Source organism: Callorhinchus milii, unplaced genomic scaffold (genome assembly GCF_018977255.1).
Source record: "Callorhinchus milii isolate IMCB2004 unplaced genomic scaffold, IMCB_Cmil_1.0 Scaffold2, whole genome shotgun sequence".
Lineage (NCBI taxonomy): Eukaryota > Metazoa > Chordata > Chondrichthyes > Chimaeriformes > Callorhinchidae > Callorhinchus > Callorhinchus milii.
In genome coordinates, this window is record NW_024704743.1 from 34633617 (window position 1) to 34656997 (window position 23381).

Here is a 23381-nt window from a genome sequence, read left to right on the forward strand (position 1 = left end):
ATTTCCAATTTTAATTGAAAATTCCCATAACAAACATTTCATTTAAATAGAGATTAAGACTTGGAATTGTTTCACTGCCTTCATAGACTAATGTAATAGCAAATCCTTCAGCCAAACCAATATATAGGATTCTTTAGTGAACCCAATACTCACTTCAGTGATCCCAGTACTGTATTTGCAGCATATTTCCTGGCAAAACCCATCAATCCCACTCAACATAAAGCTATTACCACCAATTGGCAGGTGGCCTAGTGATCCCTGGCACAGTACTAGAGTGTTACATAACTAAACAGAATGTACTGTTCCCTTGGTCTTACGCATTACAGTATTTGAACCATAATGCTTGTTACCCCAATAACAAGCAACAAGGCAAATGAAATTAGGGTTACAAAATGGGAACACAATCTCAATTGAAGTACAACGCTCTTCAATTTTTGCTTATTTTTTCTCCTTTCTATGGTGGTGGGGGAGGGGAATGACCTTCACTAACGTTAATCTTGACACCAGTTAAAATGAGTTGGGATGAAGTCTGAATGGGTGGTATGGAGAAGAGGTGGGAGAACAAGTGCCATGTGGCTGGAGATCATAACCTCTTGGAAAGCCACAGAACAGTTCCCAGCTGAGAAAGGTAACCGGGAAGATGCACTAATGAAATGGAATGATAATGTTGCCAATTCTGAGTGAATAAAATAGCTAACACCTTAGCTGATCATGTTCCCAACACTGCATGTAGACAGTAGGAGCTATCAGCGAGTAGAAGAATCACATGACAGCAGAGTCATACAGCAAGGTCCTAGGATTGAACTCTGGTACTTGGCCAGTTTACTTAATCTGAGAAGACACAATGATATTATTGTCCAATAGATTGAGTTTTGGGGGGTGGCAATGAAAGGAGGGATAGATACAATTCAGATTCATGCAGGTGAAGCACATTGGTGGTGAGGGGGGGGAAGAAGAGGAAAGAAAAACAAAGACCAATACAGGGTAAAACCTGAGCCTTACAGACCCAGAAGATAACTGTTCTGTGAAGGTTAGTGAATCTCAGTAGTCTGGGGTAAAGGAACTAGTACCAGGTCTAAGGGAAGAGGAAGAAAAAGCCAGGGTTCCCATCCTGATCATTCTCTGAGTGTTGGGTTTGTGCATCAGCCTGGCCCAGTTGGTAGCACTCTCAACTCTCGAGTCAGAAGGTTGTGGGTTCAAGCACCACATCGGGACCTGGAGCTCATATAATCTATGATGACACTTCAATGTAGTGCTGGGTTGGGGGTTGCATTGTTAGAGGTGCTGTCCTTCCTATGAGACATTAAACTCCTGGAAAAGGGAAGGTAGTTTCTCCTGGTACTCTGGCCAATAACCCCTCAACTAAAATTGGTCGTTCACTTCACGGTTGTTTGTGGGACATTGTGTGCAAATTGGCTGCTCCGTTTGCCCACAAAACAGTCAATGATCTTAACAATATATCCAACAACCTTGAGCTTGGACTACAGACTCAGAAGAGCACAGGTCTGCTAGAATAAAGGGTGTGGCCAGAAAAGTGATTAAAGCAATTGACATTTCCAGTCTGGTGAGAGTCTTACGCAAGTAGGAGGGCCTTAGTAACACAACTCACTCTACATTGATATAGCACCTTTCATGAATGTAGGATGTCTCAAAGTACTTGTAAATTTGTGTTTCATCAGTAATGCATTGATTTTATTTTCCAGAACTTTTAGGTAACAAATATTTCCTTCTCCCTGGAGACTTCCCCTCAGATAAATGCTTGGGCTCTGTCAGGGAAGGTGAAACAAAGATGGACACAAGAAGGAGAGGCTGAGGATCAACCCATTGGCGAGCTTGGAGGCAGTAGAGCCTGGTGAGATTCGGGGTAAATGGATACAGAACCTAATGTGGGAAAGGATACAGGCCGTGTTGTTCCGGGCAAGGCGATTCTTGTGAAGGGTGAACCAGGCAAAGAAATCCAAGTCTAGAAGCAATAAAGACAATGGATGAGGGTCTAAAACTCACAAGGTTATGCACTGGTTGAGTGAACAATTGGGGAGGCTGATGGGAGACAGCATGAATTGAACTTGTTGACTTTTTGGTGGAAAAATTTAAGGCTTAGTTAGTACTCAGGATACCAGTCATCTTGGAAATAAGGTAGAGTTGGAGGACAGCATTATGCGATTGGAAGTTGANCCCCCAGCCTGAATGAAGGATAGACCACAGGCAACAAAGGATGGTTAACAGAATCCACGAGAGTAGAGGACTTCAAAAAGCAAAGAGAAACCAAGAAGTGGATCAAAAAGCAAAAAGAGAGTGATCGTGACATGGGCTCAAGCTTAGAAGCATGAAAATGAAAGAAAGGTCAACAGTAATGTTATGCAGTAGCTATCTGTTGAACAGACAATGTAGGGAAGTGAAGAGATTAATAATTATTTGGTCTCTAAAATCAGTATAAGAAAGAATTGTAGGATTACTTCTCTTTCACTATTGGACTAGCCGAATGGATCTCAATGGTCTTTTCCAGTTCTATGTGTTAACATTTCAGAAAAATGTCCTGAAAGTTGTTTTTGGTTAGCTGGGTACACTCCAGCACCACAGTCAAACCCACAAGAATCAATAATGCAAGGTAGGAAGTAATCCGTTTAGTAGTAAATTAGTGTAACAATTCTCTTGCATCTGCCAAACCCTGATTTACAAGCATTGAACCAAGGTCAAGGGCTCTCCATTATTCTGTTAATGTACCCAATATTAAAGATCTCAATCAAATTATCTGCCTCATAATATTAGTACAATTAAAGATTGTTGACTAAGAATACTAAAGTGTTCTAAATGCACACACTGCTTCAATGCATACAATGCAAATGATGCTGGCCATGCTTGGATGTATAGCAAATAAACAGAGGAAGCACCAAGGTTTGACACTGATGAAGAACTTCGCTCTGAATTTTGCTTAAATTCATGCCAGCTGACCTAAAGTTTTGTTGTTTCCCCTAAAATAACTCCAGGCCATACACACATGCTCACTGAAAGATGTTTTAAGTTGCAAGAGTACATTCAGGAAATACACCTTTTATTGTTGCAAGTCATGCTTATCTGCTCCACATGGCTTCTGATTTCCCAGCAGGAGCTGATGACTGATGGAATCGGAGACATTTAAAATGACAGTACAGGAAGAATCACACCATTTTAAACAAGTTTAACTAAAGATCCAAGTTCTCACTGTACATAAAGATCTCTCAATCCCATCAAAACCTCTCCTTCCCCCAAAATGGCATGAAATATAACTCAATACACTCAGTAACCCACAATGAAATCAGATACCATATTCACAGAAAGACATTGAAGTTATAGTCTATTGGGGTTAAGTTGCTGATTCACACTATTTCATAGTTCCAATAACTGAAAATCCATGACTCCAACTTGAACCAACTACATTCCAAAAATGAGTGGCAGCAGTGTGCCTGCAAGCTGGTATTAGACTTTGATTTTCAACCCCATGATATTCAAGAAAACATTCTTACAACAACTTTCAGTCCGAAAGTCAGACCTGCTCAAAGGTCAAACTTTGATATGTCAGACCAGTTTATATGGTGGCCAGTCACTGTTTATACCAGCATCCAGAACAAGAAGAGTACAGTCACTGAAAGCACAGCTGTACATGGCTAGAGAAGGTCCATGCATGCGTGCATGGAATGAAAACCCACAACACGGAGCTGAATAGATTGCCAAACCAACACTGTAAAGGAATAGAAGCATGAAGGAATAGGTGTTATTTGGATTAGCAGATCACTATGAATGTCACACATTTAACCATCTGCTACAGGTGTGTTACTCACGTGTGGCATAGAGAGTCAGAAATATTCCTGCCAGTGAGAAGCCTTCAAAAAACCTCAGAGTGCTGAACATCGTCACATTCACAGACAGAGCCACCATCAGTCCAAAGATTAACATTAACACAATGGAGACTGCCAGCACCAGCTGTCGACCAAACCTGAGAAATAAACAGTCAGAGTCAGAATGTAGTTTCTCACAGTAACATGAGCCACCCATACACACATACCACCTGATGAGATTCTCACTGGCACAACTAGCTTTCTCACCCTTTCTTCTGAAGCCAAACAGTTACCAATTAAAACTTCAAACCAGCAATAATTTGGTCATTGCAATATTTTAAAAACAAGTCTCATTTCTCCATTCCTTCCCTTTCCCCCAAGCTAGATAATTATCAGGACTCCCAGTGCAGATGTACATTATGTAAAACATCCCAGAAGTATCACTGGCAAAGCTGGTGTGCGATGCAATCATATTTTTCTAGTCTAGTCCTCCTGACCCAACAGTTTGTCAGTCCAGATATAAAATTAGTTTTCCAATTAGTCCAGGAATGTTGCTGCTACAATTGGCCATCAATGCCACGGAGCTAATTGTGGTGGGGAGATACGTGTCTCTCTGCTGAAAAGTCAGAATGGGGAGGGAGAAAGCGAGTATTAGGACTCACTCCACCACAACAGTCAAATGTTCTGGCAAAGTTCCCGATTAGGTTCAGACAAGGAAAGTAGTCATGAGCAAGAGCCCAGCCAGCAGGAATGTTGGCACATTCAGGAGACAAAAAAACAAAAACAATCATTTTAGTCAAACCAAATTAATTACTTACAAAACAAGAAATCAACTGTTACCCAGCGCTCCCCATCGCCCCGCCCCCCCAAAACAAAATCACCTGGGGTAAAAAAAAGTAATTCAGAACTTACCAATCAGCTAGGCATCCAGTTACCAAATAGCCAATAATCAGACCAACAAGTAACGAGAACTTAGCAATGTGGACCATCCAAGAGGAATCACAAACCAGGTTCCACTGAAGACAAAAAGAGAGAAACATTAACATCCAGCACACCCAGCCCTGGCCAACTGACTTAACCATTCTGCTTGGATTTTACCATTCCATTTCTTTCTATTAAAATAAACTCAAAACATCATTGTACTTTTACCCAATAGAAAACCCACACCACTGGCATTCTACAGTACAAGTGAATTATTTTCCTGTCTAATAATTGCTCTACAACAGTGTATTAGATTAGGTCCCACCTATGCACTTGCCCCTTTCTTTTACACTTTCAAAGCCCATTTTGAGACTCACCCCTTTGATGTCACTTTCAATTTCCTCCCACTCCCCACCCTCATCTTCTCCCACTCCCCACCACAGCTTATCTATAATAATAACATTCAATACAGCATCTTATCACATCTTCAAGATGTCTCAAATCACTTCACAGAATATACTGTAAAGTGAATTGACTGTATAATCTGTGGGCAAAATTTTCCAGCCAGCAGTATAAATTTAGCATATTGAGACATTCTTCTGACATGAAAGACACTATATAAATGTAAATTGTATTGCTCAAGAGACCTCTATTCAAATTGCTGATTCAATTTCCCTTCCTTTGGAATAATCTGCTGCTTTGAACATAATCGTGACAGGAGTATCGCATATGCATTTCAATGGAGGCAACACTATAATTGAGTCATGATTCACAGCAATAATTACTATATGCAATCTAGGCAATACCACATTTAATACTAATATTTTAAGCTTCCCTATTAACTCGGCATGTATCCAGCAAGCCGAATACATATTGAGGAAGGTTGCAGATAAATGTGAAGAGGGAAAATAAAACACGGGTTCTTCTGATCACTACTCATCGACTCCCTATGCTAGAGAGATGTGGCCATACAAGGCTGCTGTGATGCCCTTTTCAAACAAATCCCTAATCAAACAACTCAGTCAAGCTTCACACATGGAAACTGGTCCTCTTGCCTGTGGATCTGTGTAGCATCTTCGGGAAAAGGAAGGAAAAGTTGGTGGAGAAAAGCAGCAATGTATTGTTCTGGCAATTATATAAAATCAGGTTACTTTGCCAACAGGTCATACAAGCAGAATACATTAACTGCAAGGATAGCATAGTTATACTTTCATAATCCTCCAGTACAATTATCTGCCTTTGCCAATTACCAGCTTTCAGGTCACCCCACGACAAACCTTCTACTCATCTTACTCTAAATTAATAGATAGGACACCCACTTGGAGGAATGAGGTTGTACCCTGTTCCTCCTTTCTCCAAAGATGGATGGGACAGCAAAAGAAATTGAGTCTCATGGAAATATTTCATGCATATTCATGAAGGAAAGCAATATAACCATAAAATGTGTTAACATAGGAGATACAAATTGGTATCAAGTATAGCATCAACACAAAATGCTTGAGCACATTTATCTTCTGAATATGATGTACCTAATATATTGTGCTATTTTCCATCTCATAAACATTAGCAATATCACAAGATTATATCAGATTACAGCTCTGCACAGAACAACCCATTTTCTTTGGCAGGACCCAGGGATGCACATTTACAGGGAATTTCTAGATATGCAGAGCCTCTTTGATTTCTCCATGCAATACATTTTTAGATTATTAATATAGTATTTGCCTTTAATACAACGCCTTTCATGTCAGGACAATTTTAAAGCACTTCAGAGGAATTACTGTAATATGCAATGACTGTATTTTGTACACAAGTACAGCAGTCAATGTGCAAAAAGCCATTAAGTGAGTGATCAATTTTATTTGGGGATTTTTGGCCAGAACACCAAGAGTAAATCTTCTCTAATAGTGCCATGTGATTTTCAAATTTCAAATTCACCTAATTGAAATGAAAAATTTAAATAGCAGCACATGCCTTTGATACTATTACATGGTCAAGCAAGTCATCCTTCCTAACTTTATAAACCACATAAGACAGTCTCTTTCCCCCCACCCACAAATTCAAGACCTAGTAGCTTTTAGTGTGAAAAGGAACACTGCATGCAGTTCTTAAGCGTATGGTGAAACACTTCACAATGAGACCATTTCCACATTTCCCAATCACAGATACAACAGCAACAAGATTCCATTTATAGAGCGCCTTTCACGTCGGGAGGACGTCCCAAGGCGATGTACAGTTGGGTCAGGACCCGAGCAAGGGGGAAATGGTCAAGGTGAGGGGAGGGAAGAGAGGGAGCGAGGAGGTGGTAGAGAGTCGAGAGGGGAGCTGAAGGCACGGTCAAAGAGAAAGGTCTTGAGACCGGTCTTGAAGGAGGAAAGGGAGGAGGGAAGGCGAAGGCACTGGGGGATAGAGTTCCAGAGCCTAGGGGCTGAAGGCCTGGCCACCGATGGTAGGGCGGTTGGGGCGGGGGATGTAGAGCAGACCGGAGCCAGAGGAACGGAGGGTACGAGCAGGTAGGTAGGGGGATAGTAGGTCGGAGAGGTAGGAGGGAGCAAGGCCGTGAATGGCCTTGTAGGTGAGGATGAGGATCTTGAATTCGATAGCTGACATACTGGAGAAGGCAGAACATTCACTTGCAGCAAACATTACTCAGAGCAATACAGCTATATTTAAGGGGACACAAGGACACTTGGTGTACTAGATGTCACAATAAGTAAAGCCAGAGACTTTGAAACAAAGCTTAAGATGTCATGATATTCATCCACTGGGATACAGGAACCAGATGAGTATAGGCACAGCAAGACTATAGTCAAGTATTGCAGACAGACTGCCCAGTTTATGTTACTCCAGCAACATAGATTCAGAAAAAAATGGAGCCTTGTACAGCTGACAGTGTTTTGGATTAGGATTGATTCAACTTCAAGATCCTCACCCTTGTATTCAAATCCCTCCACTCCTCTGCGCCCCTTACCTCTCTGACCTCCTCAAAACAGTACCCGTTGCCTTGGTTTCTCCGGGTCTGGTCTCCTCCTCATCCCGAGTCCTCCACTCCACCTTTGGTGACTGTGCCTTCAGCCACTATACCCCGAGACTCTGGAACTCCCTTCATTCGCCTCGCTCCCTCTTCCCATTTTCAGGTCTTTGCTGAAGACCTTTCTCTTTGACCACGACTTTGGTCACCTTTCCCCCCTCCCTCTGGCTCGGTCCCAGGATCCGTTACTGTAAAGCGCTCTGAGACTCCGTCCAGCGTGGAGGGTGCTATATAAATCCAAGTTGTTGTGGGATTAGTTGCATTTTGTGAATGTGGGCCTGGGGAGACCAGAAATTGGGGGGGGGGGGTGGAATCATGGTGGGCAGCAATAAGTGCATGAATGATGGTTTCAGCTGTATTTGGTGTCAGGTACAGTCAGAGGAGAATGATATCGCAGAGGTGGAGGAAGACAGACCTGGTCAGGTATTGGAAGTGGGGAAGGAAGGGCAGCTGGGGATGAAACCCAACATCTAGGTTGTGCAAACATTCAGCAAGTTTGAGGAATAGGCCGGAAGAAAGTTAGAACTGCAGGTAAGAAGACATTAACAGAAGCCAAGGATGGCTTCTATCTTGTCAACATTCAGCTGCAGAAAGCTTGAGCTCATCCAGCCCGAGATGCCTGACCTCAGGTAACAATAATAGCATTTGATGCAGCACCTTAACCAGTCTTCCAGATGCCTCAAAGTGCTTCACAGAATACATTGTAAAGCAAATTGACTGTATACTTGGTAGGTAAATGAGTAGCAGCTGAAGGAGGAAAAGTAGATTTGATTGTTGTCCACATACATGTGGAAGTTGAACCCATTTTTCTGGATGACGTCATCAAGAGGGAACTCCATTATAAAATGTGCAACTACTTTGTGAGAAGAGCAAGAAGGTTGACTTGTGGTAAATTGTGCAATAGGGAGTGGTTTAAGGTTGGGCAGACATTAAAAATCCTATGGTAATACTCAAAATGATAAGGGAGTTTCTCCCAGTGTCCTGGCCTCAAATAATTCCCCAGACAAAAAATGGTCACTCACTTCATGGCTGTTAGAGAGACACTTCTGTACACAAATTGGCTGCCTAATTTGCCTACAAAATGCAGGCACTACACTTTAGAGTAAACTCCTGTGAAGCACTTTAAGACAATCTCCTGATGAAAGGCACAATGCAAATTGAAGGATTCTTTTATACATACCACAATTTAGTACTCAATTACGAATGACGTTTCATACTCCTCAAAATTATTTTACTGGGGCTATCAAGAAAGAGAGAAGGATATACACGTACATGTAATAATAAATGACGAATATGTTCATCTCCAGTCAGTATGGATTTGTCTTCCTCATGTCCCAGGTGGAAGAAATGAAACAAGATACTTACACAATTCAACCCACTTTTTGAAAAACACAGCGGAACAGTTGATGAATGAGACAATTTGTTCCAGGGGAGGATTTGTGTTTTCATTGTGGAAATTCACGATTATTGGGAGGAATCGCATCAGGGCTGTGTGGTGATTATTTTCTTTTAAATGTCAGCGTCAACAAGCATTTGATGAAATCCACTGACACAGTGGTGCCAAGCAAGGGCAGCTGGTGTCTTACACAAGACGAGCCCAAGGGGGAGACGGAGTGAAACTCGAGCACTCCTGTATCGAATGCATAAGTGGAGTCCTGTAGCTCCGCTTTGCAAGTGAGAGACCCGAGTTCAATTCCAGGCAGGGTGAAACCTTGGGCAAGTTTCCTTACTCCACATACCTAATAATAATCCCTCTAAAACCAAAAAAAAAAAAAAAATTGCTCATTTTCAATCTACGACTGTTTGTGGGACATTGCTGTGCGCAATTGGCTGCCGCGTTCGCCCACAAATATACAGTCAATTCACTTTACAGTGTGTTCTGTGAAGCGCTTTGGGACGTCCTCCCGACGTGAAAAGCGTTATATCAAATGCAAGGATTATTATTATTATTATAAGAGAGAATATGGCATTGACTACATTTGCAAGAACAGCATTCCTCTCTGGGAGAAAAACCGTTTCACTTGGGCATCGACCCTCCTCTGGCAGAGCTTCCAAAGGACACGTCCTCCAACAGTCAGTTAAGTTAGTTAGTTAGTTATCTTAGTGAGAGTCGGATGAATGAGACAATTCGTTCCAATATCTTTCTTCAAAAGAAATCCACGGCATAAAAATAATAATAATCATCATCATCATCATTGCTCCTGAGCCCCACACACACACACACACACACACACGCGCCCGCCTTACTGATGCTGAGCCACTCCTCCTCCACAACAACCACCACCACCACCACCACATGCATTTATGTAGAGCCCCTCCCGTAGATGGGGGGCGTCCCAGAGACCCCCCCCCCAGACCCTCACCTTGGTGACGATGTTCTGGGTGAGGGCAGCTCTCAGGATATAGTCCCTCTCTGTGCACTGGCAGCTGCTGTTGTCCTCCGGGTGCTGGTGGCTGGGGCTGGGGGCGGGGGCGGGGGCGGGGGCGAGGACGGCACCGGTGCCGTTGGGCAGTCGGCCCCCGAGCTGTGCCAGCACCAGCCGCCCCGGCGGCCGCCGGCTGTCGTTCCGGCAGCTGAAGTCGGGCTCGGCGGTGAAGAACGAGTCCGAGCTCTGGCTGAAGCCGATGAAGATGGCCGGGATCCAGGTCAGGAGGATCAGCCGCTTCTGGTACTGCCCGAAACCCCCCAAGAGAGGCATCACCGTCCCGTCGAAGTCCCTGAGCCTCGTCGGGGGCGCGTCTCGCCGTCTGGAGCCAACCCCCCCCTCCTGATCACCTCTCTCCACAGCCATGGGCTTCGCACCACGAGATTGTTTAATATATACCCCTATTCCAATTCAAACGACACAAAAGAAATCCCTCTGCAGATTGATCAAGATTGGGCTTTGCCAATTGACTCCCAGCCCTCTGCAATATTCACTGGCAAATCATTGCCACTCACAGAGAGAGAGGGGGAGACTTCAGTTGGTGTTCCCCCACTCCCTGTGTGTGTGTGTGGAGAGAGAAGGAGTAAAAGAGAGCGCACAGGAAAGAGCGCAGCGAAATTTTTTGCAAATGAAACACAAAAGTCGCCTTTGCTTTCGGTCGCGATCTTTCTAACACAGAGAGAAAAAGAAAGAGGGAGAGGGGGAGAGAGGGGCCGGAATGGTCACCAGCTCAGATAGAAGAAGAAGAAGAAGAAAAAGAAAAAAATACAAGTTCCAGTACTGCGGTGGAAGAGCTTCTGATCCCCACTAACACTCACTGGCGACTCACTCATTAGATTCGTAACACACACACACATACATGGCCGGGGGGAGAAACCAAAGGGGGAGGAGGAGAGAAACCGGTTTCGACGTTTTTCCCCGGAAGAGTCAGATCCTCTTGGCTGCCAAGTCCTGCCCTCTTTCTCTGGTTTATTGTGTGTGTGTATATATATATATATATATATATGTGTATGTGTATATTATTGCACAATCAGCTACAGGTACCACATCTGCGATCACCTGGAAACGAGCTGCAACACATCCTCTCTTTTTCTCTCCAAATCTGGAAGATGAGCTGTACGTACATTGACAATGGGCTGAAATCAGGAAGAGGAGATTTTGTAAATACTATATATATATATATATATATATATTCCTTTCTTCTCTGAATCCCCTTGGAAAACTGCCTTTGACTGTGGACAGACACACGCACACGGTGCATTTGTGCCAACTCGCCCTCCTGCACCTGTCTGTCTGGATGGAAAGATAGTTACAGCTGCACTACAGACAGATGCCGGTGACGACCTTCCACAAGATATTCTGTGTGTTTTACTCGCTGCAAATAAAATATCCCCATACGATGCAGACACGATCCAGAGCTTGTCCACTAATTCTCATCCTCCAACCGAAAATACTGTCTGACTTCCTTACAGTCTGTGAGAACTGGAACTTTAAGAAATCTGCAATCTTTGTAATATAGTACTCTATCGATAGAATTATTTGTTATTGTTGAAAATGAAGGTCTTCGATGTTTTTTTTTAAAAAACGCTTTATAAAACTTTGCGTAATTTGTGTGATGATGTGCTGTTAAAGCGGTCTGGGACGGTACCCTGCATGAGGGGCACTATGTAAGTGCAAGTTGTTGCTACAGCAGAAAGTGCTGATGACCACTGGTAATCACATGTGGGTGATCTGAGCCTCAATCCACAAATGTTTGTGGGACAACAACAACATGCAATTGATTGCCAGTTTTTGCCCACAAAATATACAGTCAATTCACTTCACCGTATATTCTGTGAAGCACTTTGAGACGTCTCAATGGTGTGATAAGGCTATATCAAATGCAAGAATTATTGTTATTAGGTTGACCGCTGCCCAGTGTTAAATCATTTATTCTCTCTCTTTAATGCCAGATTCAGGTGCTGTTAGTTACAATGTAACTGTTTAAGATCCACCATTCCTAGGGGGAGGAGATTCTACCTTTGGGAATATTGTGATCTGTAATGTTGTGGAAGCCACATCTGTACAAAAAGAATTTCAGGGACCTTTAGTTACGTAATTAACAACTTTTATTTATATAGCGCTCTTCACGTAGGGTAACGTCTCAGAGAGCTTCATAAGGATGGAGTTGGACTCCAAGCAAGCCAGAGGGGCGAGGAGGAAGAAGAGATGTAGATGGCAGTGGTGTTAGTGATGCCGACGGCTCTAGGTGCATTTGAACAAGTAGGTTTTCAGGCAAAATTTTAAGACAGCAAAAGAGATGGAGGGGGAGTGGGGGGAGAGGGAGGGGTAGAGGAGGAGAGATGGAGGAGTATAGGGGTGAGATGGAGGGTCAGAGAGAGGCAGGGATAGAACGGGGAGACGGAGGGATGGAGGAGGAGAGATGGAGTGGTAGAGGATTTCACTGTGAAGTGTAGTGACTATTTGTAGGTAAATATACGGTAAGTAATACCTCAGAGTGCTTTACAAGGATAGGGTTGAATGCCGACGAGGGAGAATGGATTTGTGGGTGAGCAGCTTGAAATCAATCAGCTGGGAGCCAGTGGAGCCTAGCGAGGGTTGGCGTGATGGTGCAGGTGAGAGAGCAAGTACTGAGATTGGAATAGCCCTGGAATTGTCTGCAGTCCATCCACCAATATCATCATTGAAATTCTTGATTTTTTTGGTTCTGAATCTACACTGGTGAGAGTTGGGCACACTTTAGAGAAGAGTGGAGATTTCTATTAGTAGAAATAAAAAGGATCCTCCAAAAGGCTGGTTGGTAAAGTCACCTGGTTGATGCTGTCCTAGATTAGTAGGTTTGAAATCCGACCTGTGCTGTGTTTTCTGCTCTCAGCTGGTGTTGGGGCATTACAATGCTCTTAACTCAGTTCCCTTGGGCTATTTCGGCCTCAAGTTTCAAGTTACATTATGAGCAGAGGCAGGCACTGAAGATTGCAACAGCAAAGTTGGGAATATGGAAGATTATTTTTATCCCATGAGTTCATGGCTCACAGATGACTGAGCTGCGACATGGTTATGAAGAACTCTCTCATCAGTGGGATGATAATAGTATTTCAGTTACTCACTGAATGTTATTTGTACCATGAGTTTAAAAATAAAACATACACAATGGCTGCTAACACCAGGAATAGAAAAAGCATTCAGTTTTTATGTGGCAATTGGGGTGTTTCAAAATAATTTGAAAGATTTTTCTTAAAAACAGCCTCATTGCATCTCATTCAGTTACTCGCATTTCAGAACATATTCTGTCACAAATAGCAGCTTAGTGATGAGCTTCTGCAATGACTCACTTCACCTACAAATACAGTCACTACACTTTACACTAAAACCTGTCAAGTGTTTTTAGCAATTTTGACAACATTTTAACAATCCTTGCACTTGATATACCACTTTTTTAATTAGGTAAATGCATTTTATATAAGTGTCTGTCACACTATGTGTTTACAATCATATGTCCTATTATGAACACCTAACAAAAATGTTAGGACTTAGCATGTGATATGTCTAGCGTATCATTGACACTTTACACTTTCTGATCCATATCCTTATCCATATTCTTTCCGAACATGTTACCTTTCTGATCATTACCCATTATCCTTCGGGAAAGGGTGCACATGTGAACATTGGGTTGGTGCAGGACCAGATTGAATTGTGATGACCTCTGAAGCTCAATAGCCTGCCAGCGCACATTGTTTGGGGCTCATGCATAAAGATTAGAGATTTGGATGAGTTAATGGAGAGCTGGAAGACCCCTGTGGCTTTATCTCAGCATAAGTCACTGCCTTCTAGACAGGAGGGAGAATACAGTCAAGCATGCTTCTGTCCTCAGCTGTTGATTTCTATACATATTTACATCTAAAAGAGGCCAACGGATAACCATCAGGAACAGGAATCTTAGTTTATTTTTCTCCTTTTTAGCTGACGGGTGCCACAACTAGTTATAATGTCCTAATTTCTCTCCTGGGTAAATGAGTGCAGAATGAGGATTTGAAATATGAGACCGTTCCAGCCTGTAGGACTGCTTCAAGGGGCAGGTAAACCTGACCAAGCTGTATTGTATTTGGTGGCTTTGAGCATAAGCAATGGATTACCATCAAAATCCCTCGAATGATGTTGCAGAACTGTATTGCTAACCTCTCATCCTAGCTCACCTTAAATTTCCACGCTCTCACTAAAACGGCCTTAAGTCCCAAAGCAGTGATCAAGGGAAACATTAAAGTATCAATGCCTAAATCCAGCGCATTAGATTTATCGACCACCTGGTCATTAGGTCTCTGTAATTTACATTACTCAATACATGCAATGTGGCTCAGTAAAATTCTGCAGGCCTAAGCTCCCAGAGTCAGTTATAACTTCATTCGCTTTGCAAGCGAGAGACCTGAGTTCAATTCCAGGCAGGGCGAAATCTTGGGCAAGTTTCCTTAATCCACAAGCCTAATAATAATCCCTCCAAAAACAATAATAAATTGGCCATTTTCAATCCACAACTGTTTGTGGGACATTGCTGTGCGCAATTGGCTGCCGCGTTCGCCCACAAATATACAGTCAATTCACTTTACAGTGTGTTCTGTGAATCGCTTTGGGACGTCCTCCCGACGTGAAAAGCGCTATATCAAATGCAAGGATTATTATTATTATTATTATTTAAGAATTGGGAATTATTTGGAATTTTCTTTTCAAAAGAAAGACTGCCTGGACACAAGTTTATCAGGATGACCAAAGATGGTCAAAGATGGTCACTGTTGAGACATCTCGAAGAGCGTCATAGGATATGCTGTAAAGTGGAGTGATTGTGTATTCTATGGGTAAACACAGCAGCCAATTTGTGCACAGCATTGTCCCACCAACAGTCATGAAACGAATGACTATTTTCCTTTGTGTTATTGTTGACCAGGATGCTGAGAGAAACTCTTTCAAATAGTATGATGGGATTTAACGTCCACCTGGACATACAGATGGGTTTAATGTCCTCAGCTTAACATCTCAACTAAAGGATGGCAACTCCGACAAAGTAACACTCCCCAGCACTGCATTTGTTTGTTTTGCCCACAAATATACAGTCAATTTACTTTACACTTTACGGTATATTCTGTGAAGCGCTTTAAGACGTCTAGCAGACATGAAAAGCGCTATATCAAATGCAAGGATTATTATTATTGGAGTGCCAGTTTATACAGTATGGGTTCCAAGTCCTGACGTGGGCCTTGAACCTACCATCTTATCTTATGACTCAGAGCCAAGAATGCTAGCAACTGAGCCAGGCTGACACCAGGCTGAAATAGTGTTCTGTCTTACTCCTGACTCCCTTAACCTTTGACCAAGTTTCAGCCATGATGAGTAGAACTTAAAGCTGAACCATAGCCTGAATAGGGTTTCAGGTAGCAGATCAGAATAAACATAAATATCAGAAGGTGTCCACACAGCTTTGAAGCAGAAATTAAGGCAGAAAGCTAATGGCGTCAGGTATTTGGGCCTTGAGACATCCTCCCGACGTGAAAGGTGTTTTACAAACATAATTTGTTGTTGTTGTATTGCTGCAGCATCAAAAGAATTGCTGTTGCAGGTTAATTGTTTTTCAATCTTTCCAAATAAAAGATTAAATCCAAACACAATGAGAAGTAAGTGGCTGAGAGACATTCTCCTGGGAAAATACTTGATGGATTAGAGCAAGGAGTCACATGTTCAGGATTGTGAAGGAAATTGATATTTCCACAGAGGGTAATCGACAACTGAAATTGATTACAGAGAAGAGTGGTTAAGATCAGGGCATTTCAGAAACAGTTTGAAGCTGTAAATGGAAATGCAGTAGGGTTAGTTTCCTGAGAGGATACAATCAAATGGGCCAAAATGCCTTCCTCACCTGAACATTTCTTGTGATCATGTGGTAATCTGCAGCATGACCAATCAGATGTTTGTTTTATATAGTCCCTATTATTGTATTTTATTTCCCTTTCCATGGTCTATCTCCCTATGTCAGCCCCAAGTAACATTCCCACCCGAAAATAGCAATCTGATTCCAGAGCACCGTTGGTGCTACCCTGTAACCAGCCGTTGTCAAACTCCTGAGAATACCTGTGCCGCACGGGACTCCCTTCATTTGTTTATGGAGATCCACCACCTCTGTTTGTCATTGTCGCTGATGGCATGGCTGTGACTGGGAACTTGATACAATATTTATTTCAAAGGTATTTCAGAGGGATTCAAGCATAATTAATTTTGCAACATCGCGATTCCTCCCTGGTTACTTTGAGGGGTAGAATCCAACCTCAGTTGGCAACATCCAAATCACTGCACGTGTGGTGTTTTCCAAGTTATAATAATAATAATCCTTGCATTTTGAGACATCTCAAATTGCATCACAGAATAGACTATAAAGTGAATTGACTGTATATTTGTGGGTGAAACGCGGCAGCCAATTGCGCACAACAGTGTCCCACAAACAGTCGTGGATTGAAGTAACCGATTTATTATTTTTTTCTTGAGGGATTATGAGTCATAGCTTTGAACCTCTGGCCTCGAACCGTTCTGTATAGGAAGATAAACGGAGTCCTCTCTGTAGACATTTTGCCACAAACCTGACACATTATTAAAGTAACCAGCCTACTCTTTCTTTCTTTCTTTTTTTCTTTTCTTTCTTTCTTTCACCCTGGTGAGAACATTTGATAATCCTTGCATTTGATATAGCACTTTTCACGTCTTCTAGACATCTCAAAGTGCTTCACAGAATATGCTGTAAAGTGAATTGACTGTATATTTGTGGGCGAACCCGGCAGCCAATTGAGCACAGCAGTGTCCCACAAACAGTCGTGGATTGAAAATGACAATTTGACAATTTGAAAATGTCAAAATAATAATAAATTGGTCATTTTCAATCCACGACTGTTTGTGGGACACTGCTGTGCGCAATTGGCTGCCGCTTTTCACCCACAAATATACGGTCAATTCACTCTACAGTATATTCTGTGAAGCACTTTGAGACGTCGAGAAGACGTGAAAAGCACTATATCAAATGCAAGGATTATTATTATAATTTATTATTGTCTTGTTTTTGGAGGGATTATTATTAGGCATGTTGAGTAAGGAAACTTGCCCAAGGTTTCGCCTTGCCTGGAATTGAACCCAGGTGTCTCATTTGCAAGGCGAGTGCTCTGACCACTGAGCTACAGGACTCTACTCCCTTTTTTAAGCACTCTGAGACGCTACCCTGCGTGGATGGCATTATATAAGTGCTAGTTGTTGTTGTTGTTATAATAATAATAATAATAATCACACAATGTAGCAAACTGTGCTACAGTTCCACGGGTGCTTAGCCACCCTCCAGTAACTTGCCAAAATGACCATTATTCAGGCTGAGCGCTCAAGATGAGTATCGGCAGGTTATTCAACCACGGGTCTGAGGGAAAGAGATATCATCAATGCCCAAATATCTGCTTTCCAGCGAGGGGGTGGAGGGGACGTGTGACAAGATAGCGATCAGAAGCAGAAATGCTACCATATTCATACCCTCTGGCTCAAGGGAATTAAGGTTAACTCTAGCACCTCAACTGTTGCCCCATCTGAGATGAGCTAACTCAGTACTGACCAATGGCTCCTCTGTCACATTATGGCCTGGGTAATTTAGTGCAGATCCATATCAATGTTTTTTCCCTTCTGGATCATTGGGGAAGCTCTGGTCACATGTACTCTGAAGTGAGCTAGAAAGTCTATTCTCAGAACACAATCAGAACATTTCTCAAATTGGAAAGATCCACCCACAAGATATTGTAGAATAAGATTCTTGATTGCACAGTGGATGAAAACAAGTGTCAAAGTTTTTATGGGATATTATTAAAATTTGTTGTGTTTGTTTTTCCAAAGGCAGATAATTATTGTGTATGAATCATATAAAGCTCAGTTGTTGTGGCAGCAACCAGCAGGTACAGACTTGAAGAAAGTAAACAGTGTTTTATTTTCGCCAATTACCTTAGCAACATCAAAACTGATTAAAACATTCTCAGCTTCTAAGTGCTGAAGTAACACTCAGGTCTCTAATAAGTAATCTAACAGAGGTTTACACTGAATTGTCAAGTTAATGTAAATTGTCTACAAATATTTAACTTCAATGGGGCTGTTGTATGGTTTAAAGTGCTTCACAGGTAATTGTGGTTAAGTGTAGTGACAGTGTTTTGGTGGCAAACCTGGGAGTAATTTTGCATACAGCAAGGTCCTTCAAACAGCCATGAAGTGATTGACTAATTTATCTGGAGGATTGTTGGCCAGGACATTGAGGGTAAACTTCCTTATCTTTTCAAATAATGTTCTGGATGAGTTCTGACTTTCTACAGCTTATTGTCGACAAGATGGAGGCTCTCGTGCTTGCTCCCGTCAGCCCCTTCTCACCTCAAGGGAGAGTGTATCGATCTGCATGTTGTGCTCACTCCACCTCAGAGAACTGGTGTGGAACCTTGCTGTCTTGTTCGACTCCCAACTGTCCTACGAACCTTACATGTGGGCTCTTGCTAGCTCTGCTTTTCCTTACCTTTGCAACATCGCTTACCTCCACCGCCACCCCTCCCAGCTATGGAGACTCTCATCCAAGCTTTCACCAGCTTCAGGTTCAATTATTCAAACAATCTGCTGGCTACGAGCTCCTCCTACTCAAAATGCAAAGCTTATTCTCTCCTCTCCGATATCCTCAAAGCAGGGAACTTTGAACAGCACTCACAAGGCAACAATCCTGGATATCCCATTCCCTCCTCTCCCTCTGGCATAGCTCAGAACCACTAGGGTTAATAGTTGTGCCCGCCTGCTGCCCCAATGTACAGACCTTTGCCATTAGTTACGTATTATTATTACAAATCTATTCCTTCTGGAAACTTCTAAATTGCTAAAGAATATTAATGCACATTTAACAGCACAAACTGTTTCTTATGTTGCCTCATTGCTAACCTACAATAATACTGTAGGATAATTCAGTGAAATCTTTCTCTCGCATTCTGCCTGTGTTTCGTCCATCATTCACTTCATGACTGATTACAGAATGCTGCTAGGTGCAAATGAACTGCTGCGTTTGCCTACAAAATAAACATTTGTTGTATTTTACAGTAAGCTCTGTGAAGCACTTTGAGCCATTTTGACATTATAGGCGCTATTTCAAATACAAGGACTGTTGTCGCAATCTGGGCCTAGGTTTACACTAGGTTTACACTTCTGATGAGATGTTTTCTATGCGCATCCTCACAATATTTGCCGTTTGTCAGGTTATTTTACTTTGGGAGAGGAGGGCACTGCAGGCAAGCTTGATCCTGTCCTTCACAGGATTCACAGGATTTATTGTAAACCATACTGACTGTGGATTTGTCTGGCTGACATACAGCAATATCCCAAACAACCATTAAGTGAATGACCAATTTTTATCTGGAGGATTGTTGGTCAGGCCATCGCAAAAACTACCTTCTCTTTTTGAATAATGTCATGGGATTTTTAACGTTCAGCTGAATAGGCAGCCAGGGCCTTGATTTAACATCTTATTCGAAAGATGGCACTTCCAATAAAGCTCTCCCAGCTCTGCACTGGAATTTCAGCCTAGGAGCTCAAAATCTCATTACGGGGCTTGAACTCAAAATTTTCTGATTCAGAGGTGAGAGTGCTACCAACTGAGCCAAACTATCACCTAATTACAAAATTAGATTAACCTCTTATATAGTACTTTATGATCGGCCGAATGGTGTCCTCTATAATTCTATGATTCCCCTCTTGCAAAATTTACTTATGCAGCAGGTATTCACTTCCTTCTGAAAATTAACAAAATGAGGAAGAGACCATGACAGTTCACATTGTGTATGGTTTACTGGCAAGTTGAATGAGTCAAATTGGAATTTCGTACTTTTGTATGTTTTTCATGCCTATTGTCTAGCTGAAATATTTAAGTATTGTGTTCAATTGCCAAGTTTGCTTTCTGAGACTATCTTACTGCCAGCATGCGGCTGATTACAGCTCTCTTAAGCTTGTTTCTTTTGGGGGAGATTTATCACTTCATCCGTGATCTATAGCTTTGGATCGTGCTCATTTCACCCACAAAAGAGTAAATACCATTGAGTGGGCAGTTAAAGACAAATGTAGATTAATCTCTTACATAGCAGCCAAGCACCAGTTAATGACTCTTTCTTCCATAAATCTTGGATGAATCATAATTTAAGGATAAAATAAAAGTTGGAGATACCATGGAAACATATTTCATTCCTGCAATCATGAACCACTTTTTACATTAATGGAGTGGAAACTTTAACCTTTCTGAACTTTTTGTTGTAAAATATTGTATGTGGATATACCCACCAACAACTTGGATTTATATAGTGCCCTTCATGCGGATAGCATCTCGGAGTGCTGGAAAAGCAACGCAAAGTAGAATATTAAGACATATAACACAAGCAAGGAATGCCTCTTTGGTTCTTTATTGCTACTGTACATAAGGATTTTTGGCGATACAATAATAATAATTGTTGCATTTTATAGAGTGGGCTTCATGGACATCAGGACATCTCAAAAGCTTCACAGGATTTACTGTAGAGTGTAGGTTGTGTGTTTTGTAGGTGATCAGTGATTCGAAAAAATAGCGCTGGATTTTACTGACTGAATGATCCAAATGGTTCTTCTGGTGGAGATGGAACAACACAATAACCTTGTTTTTTTGTTGTTTTTTTGGGCAGCTGGGGATCTGACACATACAGAAACCCATCACCATGCTTAAGAGTACCCAAACCAAGCTGAGATTTCCATGCATCCCACCTACAAATGGAAATTCCAGAGATAGATTGTTGGATTGGAACACACGCTCACTCCCTGGAGGGACACATCCTGCTTCCCTAACTCCGGAAGTTTTAGGTGCAGGCTGGTAAGAGCCAAGGCTTGGGGACCCTAGAGTGTGCGTTGGTTATTACTGGAGTCTAACCAGCTAAAACCGCATAGCTTGCCACAGATGTCACTGCCTGGAAATTTTTCCCGCTGTTTGTCCAGCTAGGACCACCCTACCCACTAGTGCTGTAGCTTGCAAGGTTAATGGGAGCTGAGTGGGATGAGTCCCTGCCCTCAGTGATTGGTCGATGAGCCAGGATGGCTGTGCTGTCATCTTTGGACTCCCCTGGCTCAGGAACTGGATTCCCGAAACCACCACAGAGGGCTGGCTCGATTCCGACATTTTATTGCCAGGTATTTCATCTTGGAGCCAGTTTAGCTTACCTCCTCCCTAAGGAGGATAGTCACTAGTTGGTCGTTCGACATCCAACAAGAGTGGGCTTGAGCCCTCACTAGATGGATGGTAGGTACAAAGAACTCCCTGTGAGCTTCCAGGTGGGTAATGTATTTCAGCCTGAAACGCGAGACAGCATTGCCACCGTCTTCCTATCTGCAGCTCGGGCAGACACCCCTTCCCATTGAGTGGTGGTTCCACCAATTGGAGGTGTGGAGTTTAAGTAGCAGCTGCTTGCCTCTCTGCAGGCCAAACAAGGAAACCGGGAAGATGGATTCCAAGTTACAGGAGTCAAACATTCTCATTGTACTTTCTTTATCGCCAGAAAAAAAGAAGGGGAGGCTGGAAGATGTGTTTTATACAGGGGTTCTTCGAATGTGGAGTCTATTACCACAAATGACTGTTGAAAGGTAATTGGATAAATACTTGAGGGAAACTAATATTCAAGTGTAATAGGAAGGAAATGGGATTGGAACTCAATTGGGAGAGTTAGTACCAGTGCAGACAAGATGAATTGAATTCCTTCTGCACTGTTAGCATTCAACAATTCTACAATTTTCTATGTAAATAATAATTAATTACTTACAAACTATTTATTTGATAAAAATTATAATATTGTAATAATAATCCTTACACTTAGTATATCGCCTTTCACTTCAGGAGGATATTGCAAAGTTCCTTATAGGATATACTGTAAAATGCTGTGACTATAGTTTTGGGGCGAACAAACAGCGATGAAGTGAATAATCAATTTTATTGTGCCATTCACTTTGAATCCTTTTTGGTGTCACCCATCGTTGCCTCTCACTTGTGAGACGAGTGCGCTAACCACTATGCTACAGGAAACGGGATGTTTTGCTCTCCCTTTCCTCACTTCCACAACTCTAGGTTACAATGATTCAGAACTGGGCTAAAAAGCGGTTCAGAGCAGAGATAAAATAGGGGGATTCCTTTAGAATGTGACAAATGACTGGGCTGGGCAGCAGCGGGCACTGTGTGGTTAGTCAACAATGCTAGAAATGCAGAAATTAAAGCTGTTAAGAACCAGAGATTCACACAGATATTTCTCCAGTGTGCAAAAGAAAGAGTTCAGAAGGGGTGGAGAGAATTATTTGCTTCCCCCCACAAATCAATGGAAGACTGTAAAATGCACACACTTCGTTCCCGAGAAGACTAATAGGGTTTGATATGTTACCATTATCCCTGTAGTACTGAGTATCCTGAGGAAAAGTTATTTACAAAGCTGATGTTCATTTGTGGCAAGACTTCAAAGGAAAGAGTGAGGCAACGGTGTGGGGGGAGTCCCTAAGGACTCTACAGTATTGTGATTTATATAAACCATGTAGTGCTAATGAAACATCAGGGGATAATGTGTACAATAGCCCACTCACTGACAAATACATTCATGGGTTTGAAATGTTAAGTATCAAGAAACACAGAGAATACTCATATGTTCAATTGTAAATTGTGAACTGTGACTTTATTTTCTGGCTGCAAATGTGGAACAGCTGAAAATCCTAGAGTAACAACTCTATGTAACATTGTGCTTGATCTAATGCTCCACTCTAACACTTTCGGATAGTCAAGGAAAGTTCTCTATGTGATATTGCTTAAGATTCAGGCTTATCCCAGTTATCTTCCACATTGCGCTTGTCAGATGTGAAATGACAAATTATTAATATAATTTTTAATCTTTGTTTTTGGCACAGCATCCTCTAACTCATTGAAAGGTCTCAAAGCATTTCACAAGATTTGCTGCAAAGTGTAGAGCCTGTATATTTGTAGATGAATGAAGCAGCCAATTTGCGCACAAAAGCTCATCAGATAGTGGTCTCAATGGTCAACAATGTGGTTTTGGTTAAATTCCAGCAGTACCCAACACACGCTCCAGCATTCCCAAAACTTGGCTCTCGCTAACT

The 23381-nt window shown here is 42.1% G+C and overlaps 1 protein-coding gene across 1 annotated transcript in view; it reads right to left on the minus strand.

Annotated features, from left to right (window-relative positions):
- Positions 1–10724, minus strand: part of LOC103184576 (solute carrier family 22 member 23) — a 42011-nt gene extending 31287 nt beyond the window's left edge. Inside the window, exons 1-3 of the mRNA XM_007902670.2 lie at positions 10131–10724; positions 4728–4831; positions 3819–3973 (exon numbers count right to left, since the gene is read on the minus strand). Coding sequence (XP_007900861.1) covers positions 3819–3973; positions 4728–4831; positions 10131–10559 — 688 coding nt within the window. The 5' untranslated portion in view covers positions 10560–10724. The remainder of the gene's footprint in view (positions 1–3818; positions 3974–4727; positions 4832–10130) is intronic.
- Between the last annotated feature and the right edge of the window lie 12657 nt (positions 10725–23381).